The following is an 11,271-nucleotide window of genomic DNA, read 5'->3' on the forward strand; positions in this document are numbered from 1 at the left end:
AGATGCCGGATGAAGGTGAAACGTAAGCAATACAAAACCAAAAAACACCACAACATAAGAAAAGATAAAATAAGAAGACTTTCCTGGAGGAACCATCGGCAACGGAGCGCCACAGGCACGGGAACCCTAACAGCCAAAAAAGAAAGAATTAACCTAGTACCTAATAACATGGAAGGTAATGATTTCACTTTATACTATTTTGAGAAAAATAGGGTTACAATTCACATCTTATTAGGAAAAAATATTCTGTGCGAATCCCAGACGGCGTTCGAAGACCAACAAGAATGCGCCACATCACTTTTTCGTTCGATACCGGTGCTTGGTACCGTTATGTACCGAGTGACATGGCACGTTTTGATTGGTATCTGAACCGTCCGGTGCCCACACAAAATAATTTCTGCCCTACTAGAGCCCTTAAATCACTTTATATAGATTTAAATCAAAACTAATATGAAAATTCTAATCAATGCTATAATATGAAAAATCTAATCGATATCATAATTAGATCTATAATTACGATTCCAACATGAAAAGCAAAAAAAAGATTTTCATAAGATAAGAACGGTGTATACATGCAAGAGCTATGCTTTTTTGTTAGATGTTCTATTTTGAATAGTATTTTTAATGGAGTCTCTAAAAGAGAAATTACGCACCGTTTATACAAGATGGTCTAATCCGGGTTAGACTTTAAGGCATGGACAAGTCTATGGTGGCAAATTTGTAATCTCCGTGATCTTTCGAACTCAATTTTGACGTTTCTAGAATCCAATGAAGCCTTAATGAATAAACTCAAGTAAATTTAAAAAGTCATGAGCAAAAAGTTTTTTTTTTTTCTCCAATTGACACATCAGCTTTATAAACCATTCAAATTTCAATTATGAAAATTTTACTTAGTTCACAGCCATCAGAAAAGATCCATGTTGACATTTAAAAAGTGGTCGCACTTCGTTATTTTTTGAAGGATTCAATAGCCTCCAAATGTTATGAATTTATAGTCAAATTGAACGGCACGACTAGATGAATCAATGAACACAAATCATGCAATTATGGCATTATGAAGAAACTAAAATGTTAAATAAAAGATCTATAATCAGTGATATCAATATGAGTCGTTCGATATAATGTCTTAGATTTTAATCAAATTTATCAAAATGCCGCTCTCAAAATTGAACATCGTTTTCTTTATATAGTGAATTCAAGAGCTAAGAGAGCTAAACAAACTATTATTGCATTTTTTTGGTGATCATCACCAATGATCATCATCAACAATTGCTACCACCATCATCTGACTTCTATCATTCAACTATTACAATCTGACTGCCAATATCCAACCTCATTACTTGACTTCAATTATCCGCTTATAGAGACCCAACTACTAATCCCTAGAACAAGAATCAAGTAATTGTTCTCAATTATTTAATCTCCCCTTTAATCATGAAGAATAGAAAATTCTTGTATCCGTAATGACAATTATAATTGAGCTAGTCTCTATAATTTTTTTTTACTATATATATATATATATATATATATATATATTCACATTAAAAATTTATAATCTCTTATAACTTTTATTTATATGTGATAAATATTTATACAAAACAAAATTACTAAACGTATATTTAATTGCCACAATTTTTTTAGCGTGTAATAATCCTATCTCATGAGTCAGAGTTTTATTTTTCTATGTTCAGAAAAAATAGTATGCAAGTGCTCTGACGAACCATTCATTGCAATCTCTCAGCTAGAATTCTCATTTGAAATGGACAAACATTTAACATCAAGACTCGAAGACTGGAATACTCCATCTAGACGTTCAAGTAGAATTATCAAATCTTCTAGTGGAATCCTACAAAAACATATCACACATCTCTTCCTAAAGCATTGTGTGATTCATCCAAAACTACAGGGTGGAAATAAGGTACACATCTTTCTACTAGTACACGATTAAAACTATGAAATAACGTCATCTAAGGCTTCGTTTCGTTTGGGACAGCTTTTTTATTGCTTCTTAAAACAACTTTTTAATACAAAATTTAAAATTTTTCTACTAAAAAACTACTTTAAGAAGCAGCAAAAAAGCCGTCCCAAACGAATCCTAACTCACTTCACTTACCACTCATCTCTGTCTACAAGCTTAAGCCCCCAGCTCATATCCTCACAATGTCTCACGTGAGGAACCAATTCCCCTGTGTCAACCCCTTGCTTCGCCTTGCAGTCATAGAATGGTGGTGCATGAAAACAAGGCTCCATCGACAGTGCTAATATGCAAGGAGGATCTGGGGTCGTCCTGTTCTCAGGCTTGACGAGAATCCATGGCTTTAATCCCCCGAGGCCTTGAGCCACATATCCAAACGTAGACCATGCGCTTGTCACCAGCACATCTGTTAGGCTGAGGAGGTACATCTCAGCGAATGCCTTCATATTGTGCATTTGCTTCTCAGTTTGCTGGTGTTCTTCATGGCTTGGCTGGTGGAAACTAATTATCTCTCCACTTGTAGCTGGATATACCCAGAACATATTTCGTAAGATCTCCAAGTAGCCTGAGCTAAGAGAAGTCAGTAGAACAGCTTTCGATTTTTTGAGAGGAGCGGCTATAATGGTTTGTTCCTGACTTACTTCAGGCAAAATCTTCTGTTTCTGAGTGCATCCAAGGACCTGGTCTAGGACATGCTGGAAAGGCCCAGATTCAGTCTCAAAGACCCTTATTTGGACTCCCACCCTTTCGTCGGCCTTGGCAAGATAAGATTGGTAGTATCTGGTAACCAAACCCCAAACTGAGTTTGTTGGGTGGAATAAATAACGGCCAAGATGGTGAAAGACTGTGTCTTTCTTGGGGAAGAGTTGATGCAGTTCTTCTTGATAGGTTGGGATAAGAAATAAAGAAGGAACAAAGTAGTTGTCTGATCTCAGCACCAGCCATGGGATTGTTCGAAGGAGATCTTGGTCGTCTTCGCAGAAGAAGAGCTTGTCATGCTCCCTATAATCATGTCCTAGATGAAGATATATGAAAGAAGGCAGTGAAGCACCAGCTGCTGCAGTGTTACTGATAACCTTATTCTTCAGCATGTTTCCATAACTCTCTGGTGAATTGATGTTAAAGCTTTTGAATTGGCTGAGAGGGAAATCGAGAGGGAGAAGCCATGAGGTACCAGGGAATGGCTCGCAGAACAGGTCGGTCATGTCCGCTCCTCGGTCCACCAGCAAGACCCTGTTTGTAAGAAGAGCATAAAGAAATGCTGAAGTAAGAGTCAGCATTCTGTTTCCTAATCCACTATAGGATATCCACACAACATATCTGCATTCAGTTGTCACAGAGCTGCTACCTCTTGTCAGCTGGTATATAGTTCTATTGTAGAGAACAGTGTTTGGGCCACATTTTTGGTGGAGCTGTTCATACTTCCTTAACCTTTGCAAGAGATAATCAGATGGTGAATGGGGTGATGGTTTGCTATATGATGCGAACTGGTATCGGCTTAGACAGGATTGTTCGTCGAATCCTGATGCCAGCAGACCACCAAGAAATTTATCCTCCTTGGCCTTTGGGAATTTTGAAGATTCAAGGAATTCCTTTCGTACACCTACACATCAAGTTTGAAGGGAACTAAATAAACTATATTTGTATGAAGACACATAAGACTGATTTGTTTATGTATACACAAACCAACGCATAAACTGAAGCAAGGAAGACAGTATGCCGAAGTAGCAATGTAGTGCTCTTCAATTAATAGGAGAAAGCCATCTACATCATAATAACATTATGGAATGGGTTGCTTTTTATGCATGAATTGATTATTAAAATAAGTTAACAGGTTAAATCACAACCATGATTATATCTTAAAAAAAACACAGTTATGAACTTAAATTTGAATCATCATTATCACAAAATTATTCTAATTGCTGTTGGCTTATATCATCCAAAATGGTTACAAATGATCTGGTAAATAAGAAGGAAATCATTTTCACTAGATAACTTAAAGATTAACTCGCAAAATAGTCATCGACTATTCATATGCGAACAATTTAATCACTCAACTATACAAAATGACCCCAATTTAGTTCACGAAAGATCAATTCCGATTAATTTTATATAGTTGATGGACTAAATTTAAGAAATGTGAGACTCGGGATAAATTGACCACATAAGAAAAATTGTGGACCATTTTCAGATTTAACCCAATTTAAATTTATTATGTTAAGTATGTTACACCATCTTAAAAACTGAGGATCCACCAATCATAATAGTACAAGAACCCATAGCTGGTCCACTTGAAAGTCTAATGGAAGGAGTTTACGTAGCTTAAAGAAAGAGTAAACTTGCCAAGTGTTCTACATCAATCAGAACTCAGAAGGTATCCATCCCAAGGAGATTACAGTAAACTGATGTCATGCCAGTATATGATACAGTGGATTATGTAGATTTTTACAGTTTAAAATAGTGCTCTTTTATGCAATTACTTCTTAACTAATCCTATGAGTTTATCGTTTATATTTGGTACCAGTTCATGACAAAGACAACTATAAATAACAAAAGAGTCTCCCAGAAAGCCTAGATGAGCAGGGTAGGTTCCCTTTATAATTTTCCTCCTAGTAAGAATACTGAGTTAAAACCGTAAAGACACGGAAAGCATGCTTATGTACACCCCTGAAACTTAATAATGAGGTTACTGCTACATAATTCTTGACTCTCCAGTAATATGATAATTCCCAAGTGGGCGAGAAGTGGTTGTCACAATATGCAGAAGGCAACTTCTCACAATTGGTAACTAAGGTTTTGTTTGGGATGATTTTCTTACTGCTTCTTAAATTAACTTTTTAGTACAAATACTAAATTTTTGCACTAAAAAACTGCTTTAAGAAGTAATAAAAAAACCATTCCAAACGAAGCCTAATTTAACATCGCATAACATGTAAAACAGGATGTGATATAAAATACAATTTCACACACTAAAACTACTTTCCAACAGGATTGTCTTTGCAAGAATTTCGTTTTCTTAAATATAAAATAAGGAATCGTTTGAGACAACTATAGCTAGTTTTTGTTTTTTTTTTTTTTTTTTTTTTCTGGATATTTAGGCCAATTAAGACAAGCTCACACATCACATATACAAGTTTTGAACCCGAGACCTCTTGATTGTAGCTAAAACTCTCAACTTATGGACCAAGGTGTGCTACGTACTGTAGCTAGTTATAAAGTGGTTATAAAATTATTATTGGAAATATATATATTTTTAATTAGTTGCAGTTATTATATATCTTGTTCTTTTTGAAAAAATTGAACAATAACATAAAAATTTAACAATAGCACATTAACAGATTCGATAGTAAAAAACTACTTTTTATCATAAAAATTTCTGACAAACAATGAAAAAATTATAGCCAAACATAAATATGACAATTATCTCAAAAAAAAAAAAAAAAGCTGTGAAAAAATAATCTCAAAAAGATCCTAAATCTCTTTCTAAAAATTTAAATGTCATGAATTATATAACCTTTCTGAGTCTAGATGATTAATATTGCACTGTACATAAAACAACGGTATTGGCATAGCCTCAATTTACCAAAATCACCACATATATGACCACCGTTACCCAAGCACTGAATCTTATTTGATGTAATGCAAGGCAAGAATAGAGTTGAATAAAACATCAGAAGCTCGCATAATCCTTCAATAGAGCATTGCAATCAAACAATATATGTATGTACATTTCTTCTCACCTTCCTCATAGATACCACAAGTTGACTAATAGAGACTTCAATAACAGAAATCTGTTATGCCGGTCCAGCTTGGACCGGCTCAACCTGGACCGGCCCAACCGGTCCAGTTCTACAGGAGGCGGACACAGGGCCGGGCGGAAGAGAGAGGGAGCCAGGGAGTGGGGTCCACTTGCAATTCAAACATGGGTTAAGTGTTTTTGGAGGGAGAAGGAAGGGTAGAGTAGTCCTTTTGCTTTTAATTTGAATTAGATTGTTTTAATAGGGAGTTATGAGGGGATTAGGGTTTCATCTTGATTTTAAATGAGTTTTGTCTTCTAGATTTTCTTGCTTGGGCTCTTGGCGTTGCCGGAGATTGTTGGAGAGTTGTTCTTCCTCTCGAATTGAAGAACATTGTATCTTGCTTTGGTTTTGTTTGTCTACTAGTGGAATACAATTGTTACTATTGTTTTCCCAACGTTTTCTCCCTATTTTCTCAGTTTTTTCATTGTTTGGTGGCTGTTTTCTATTGAAAACAGCGGAATAATTGTGTTTTGGCGAAGATCCGATAGGAATCACTTGGAATATTCAAGTGGTCTCTATCAAAATCATCTGTTGATCAATCGGTGATGATAATGGAAGAAAAACAACTTTAACACCAAACCAACAATAAATTTACATTGCTCAAATACATGGTTGTAGCTATCCAAATTAACACATGGTAAAGAAAGAAATTAGGACAATTTAAAAGAAAAGGACAGAAACGCGGCGGCATAAGAACCACGGGAACCCAGGAGGGAGAAAGATGATGTACAGGATACGGGATCCTCTTAGTAGGCTCGACAAAAATCCAGCCAAGAGAGGCCAGCCTTTAGAAGCAAAACCAAGAAAACGCTTAGAAAAGGTAAGTGATTCCTAGTTGAATGACTCTTTACTTCTGAGCTCATTGCATTGGGTTCAAGTAAGCAGGTGGAGACAACTTGCTCCAATTAAATGCCAAAAAAGACAGGATAAGAGCAACTCCACGACTACTGTAAAATTTATGATGATCTTTAATTTCAACGCAATTTAACACAAGAAACGTTTATTGCACCATGATCAATTCTATCATTAAGAGATCCAAAATAAAAAAGGCGATGAAGAATAATAAAACCATATATCATGGCAATTTAATTCTTTTAAGTTATATACTTGAGTTTAATTTGTTGGTCAAATTCAAAGAGAAAGGGATATGAGAGAGAGAAATTATGAGAAAGAATAGACAGAATGCAATTTAATTGAACAAAATAAATCTTAGCATCCTCTTTTGATGTCCGATCACTTTTATAGCTACTTTGCAGCTCATTGTAGTCACTTAGGCAGGCCCTTCGGCATAAAAAAAGTGTTTTTTCATAATAATACCATCGTATTTATAGAGAGATTAGTTCAGAGACTCAAAGATGCAACATCCATATCACAATGGAGAGAACAAAAACTTCTATATCAATTTTGTGACACAACCTAAGATCCAATAAATTGCACTACACCAAAGGTATGGAATATGAGAGACTCAAATTTCATTCAACCATAAGAAACTTGCTTTATGAGGGCTCCGCAAATTATATTGAGCAATCGGGTTCGACTACTACGTCGACTATCATACAACTTATTAGCATCCTAAGTGAAAAACTTACTCTATTACAAGTAATGCAAGGCAAAAATGGAATTTTTTACTCTGATACCACATTTAACCTAGACTATCGATTAGAGGTAGGTTCTATCACATAAATTGTGATCACTTGCGTCTGATTCCCAAAATTTAACACCCAACCTATATTATATCAATACCCAATTATTGCTCAACTGTTAGACACAGGACCAAACCTAATAAACCAAGGGATTCTCCCACTTTTCATTTAGCAAAATATGCAACCAGTGACTCTTTAAAAAATAAGTAAAAGAAATTCGTGAAGCTACTAGATGTTTCTTAAAATTCTTTGCTCCTAAATTACTAATAAACGTAACCTAAAATACAAGAACACCGACATCAAGATTTGCAAGGACATGTGAAGTAGCCATGGGCGGATCCCCCATGCTAAAAAATATTAAATATTTAGAGTGGATATTTTGGAATATTTTTGATATTTTGGGTATTTTTCCTCCCTCAAAAATCTTTTTTGCCATAATTTTATCAATCATAAACATCTTTGTCCATCCCCCATATAAAAAAAAAATTTGCCCACCCTAAGTTGGATCTGCCCCTGGAAGTAACATGATTTACTTGGCAAAAGTCAGATTAACTAAAATCCCAAAACTTCCATTCTTCACTTTGGGGTGTAAATAATTAAGCCACAAATAGCCATACATCAACTCCAATCTCAGAACTAGTCCCACACACAAATAGTAGTAAAACTATTATTTAAATTTCACAATTAATATATAAGATTGAAATACCATTTAATATGTTTTCTTAACTTGAACAAAAAAATAAAGACACTTTCAAGGTAAAATCTAAATCTAGCAACCAAAATGCCCGATGAACTGTATTTTTTGAAACCCAAGAGATTGCGTTTGGTTTCAAGATTAACCCAATATTTAAATATTACCAAATACTTTTTTGAGCCACATAGTTTCTACCACCTTCTCAAATCTCATCTTCCATTTTAGGTTAAATCCCATATTTAGCAAGTCCTCGAGAAAGTAGAGTTTTAGAGATTTACACCACTTATATTCATTGTACTCTTTTCTACTTTGTTTAACTTTTAAATCTCAAAAATATATGTGCTTCATGTATCTAAATCTTGTAAGTCTACCGAACTCCCGGACTTAGTTAATCCAAAATTTACCGCAGAAAGAGGGAAAATGACGTGAACTCAGGATTTACCATAGCATTTTTTGCTTTTTATAAGATTTAACTCAAAACTTGCTCAAATATTGGTTAAGTTCTGCATCCAAACAGCCCCAAAAACAATAGGTGAAGATGTCCTCAAAAATTTGTTTAGGATGATTTGAAATCATTCATCTCACAGCAAATTTAAGGTTTTAAAAACCCAACAAATTTAATCAAAATATATAGACCCAACTTTTCTCATATTTAATATCAATCATATCAAATAATTTTTAGATTTACGAAATTTGGATTTGCTGGATTTACTAAATAGTATTTCCTAAGGGCATCTCCAACCAAAAAACCCATTTTCCACTCCAAAATGCAGCAAAATTTTAAAATGCAGTAATTCATCTCCAATCAAAGGGCATTTTCTCTCTTCTTTGGCGAGCTTTCCTCTTTCTGGCGCTTTTCTCCTCTTTCGCAAGCTTCTTCGGCAAATCTAGTAGCCCAATTTTTTGGCGTAGGTAAACAGTCCAACTTCAATATTGAAGTCACACTGTTCAGCTGCCGAACTTTGGTATTAGATTTGGAGTTCAAATGGACCAAATGGCCAGCGGCATACAGTGGTATTCAGTTGGAGATGGTCTAAAACACAGCGCTAAGGGCAAAGAGGATATATTTTTGGTACGAACATAGATGATTTACTGACTAAATTTTTGTATGGATGGATATCAAAGTTTACTTTAAGATAAGCATGGCATAAAATATAATTTATTACACTTGAATTGAACGCATTTTAACGCAAATCCATTACTTCGAGGCTCATCTTCCCCAATTTTCATAAACAAATTTTTCTACTGTATGTTTTCTTAAAAATAAAAGGAAAATGGAAGATCTATAATATAGTCCGCATATTTACCTGCATTTATCTCAAAATGCCCCCTTTCAGTAAATTGCCGAAGCTGGTTGAATGATAGATTCCGGTGAAATCCGGAGATGGCCACCATGAGGAGCAGAAACACCAAAAAAACAACAAGGGCCATCGCAAGCCGAAACATTTGGCCTCTGTGCTTCCTTTCCGCGGCGGCACGATAAACGCCGCCGTCGTTCTCCATATCCGGCGGAATCGTCGGAGAGTGTTGAGTGCGCCTGATCCGCTTCATATCCATCAACCCTCCAAGCGAAATTTCAAGAGAGAGAGCGAGAGAGAGGAGGGTGAGGGTGAAATTTCAAGAACACAACATGAATATGAAAGCGATAAGCGAGAGAGAGGAAGGGGGTAGTGGTGGTGATGAGGCTCTGGTGGGCGCTTCAAATGGATACCTCGGACGACCGACACCACCTCTACAATGTCATGTGAGGCTTACCGACAATGACCGAATCTGTGCCGAAACTCGACAAATAGTACAAAAATGATGTGTATTATGCTTCTTGATTAACGAATTTTAAAGTAATTTTATAAACGATAAATCATTACACAATAAGGGTACAGTGTACTAAATTAAAATCGGACGTCATAACATAAAATTATTAAGAGAGCCAAAGTACTTTTAAATTTTATTATTATAATTATAAAAAAGCTTACGATTTTAATTGATGCTTGCTCAAATTTTAAGTAAATTTAAGATCAGTTCAATAAATTTTGAGCTTTAGTTAACAGTGAGCATTTCAGCTTAAGCCTTCCTTTTTCCAGCCAATTTCAAGCCGGGCAAAATTGCTCAAATGTGATTCATACTAACTTTTTATATTTATTTATGATTTGGATAGTCAATTAAGCCTTCGTTTGAGACGGCTTTCTTACTACTTCTTAAAGCAACTTTTTAGTACTAATTTTTTTATTTTTATGCTTAAAAATTGATTTAAAATTTATAAAAAAAGTCATCACAAACGAACCCTAAGTCTTAAATTCTAATATTAATAATGATAAGTCTCCTAAAAAAAGTTTATTTAATTGGCAATATTAAAATTGAAAACTTTTGAAATGAATGCTAGGACTAATTGAACTCTAATTTCAACAAATTTCAATGAACGTCTCGAAGAAATTCTCATTGACATCATAAATAATCTGATTCAGTTCTAAATGAGCTTCAATCAATGTATGTGAAACAGATTTGAAAACTTCTGAATATTAGTTGAGGAACCAAACAATCTTTATATATTGCATACATATAATCAAATCGAGTTGCTCAATGAGTTGAATCTAACAAGCCCTATACATTCAATTTGGGCATCTTTAAGGAAATTAAATATTTAATAAAAATTAATGATTAAGAAAACCAATATTGATCATACGATGGATGTTTTGGATTATGACCAAATTTAGTAAAATACCCCCTTAAAAATGATATAAATAGGGTAGTATTCTTTATATGGAAAGGAGTGCGGGTTCAAGAGATGCGAGAGCTAAAAAACTCTTTAGGTATTTCCAATAATCACCACTAATGACCACCATCAACAATGAGATGAGTTTTAACTATCTGCATGTGGATAATTGATTTATATAATCCTTATAATGAGAATTAGAAATTGTATTGATTTGTATAAAGTATAATCCATCTTCCACAATTATGAGAAAGGAAAAAATTCTTGTATCTCCTATATATAGTAGATTATTGCAACTGAGTTAGGTGACGTGGTTTTTCTTCATTTTGAATTTTTCACCACCAAAAAAAAAAACCTGAGCTGTTGAGCTCACCCTTATTTTCTGGTGGTTTTCAGGTTCTGGGAAAGGCAAGGAAGTCCAGGACTAGATTTCAGAGTCTGATCAGTAT

The 11,271-nt window shown here is 34.7% G+C and overlaps 1 protein-coding gene across 1 annotated transcript; it reads right to left on the bottom strand.

Annotated features, from left to right (window-relative positions):
- Positions 1-1,697: 1,697 nt before the first annotated feature.
- Positions 1,698-9,885, bottom strand: LOC110092530 (galactoside 2-alpha-L-fucosyltransferase). Its single transcript, XM_020817118.2, has 2 exons — positions 9,420-9,885; positions 1,698-3,578 (listed from the first exon to the last, which is right to left on the bottom strand). The coding sequence occupies exons 1-2, from the start codon at positions 9,667-9,669 to the stop codon at positions 2,110-2,112; spliced, it is 1,719 nt and encodes a 572-aa protein (XP_020672777.1). The 5' UTR covers positions 9,670-9,885; the 3' UTR covers positions 1,698-2,109.
- Between the last annotated feature and the right edge of the window lie 1,386 nt (positions 9,886-11,271).

This window comes from Dendrobium catenatum, unplaced genomic scaffold (genome assembly GCF_001605985.2).
Source record: "Dendrobium catenatum unplaced genomic scaffold, ASM160598v2 fragScaff_scaffold_249, whole genome shotgun sequence".
In the NCBI taxonomy this organism is placed as follows: domain Eukaryota; kingdom Viridiplantae; phylum Streptophyta; class Magnoliopsida; order Asparagales; family Orchidaceae; genus Dendrobium; species Dendrobium catenatum.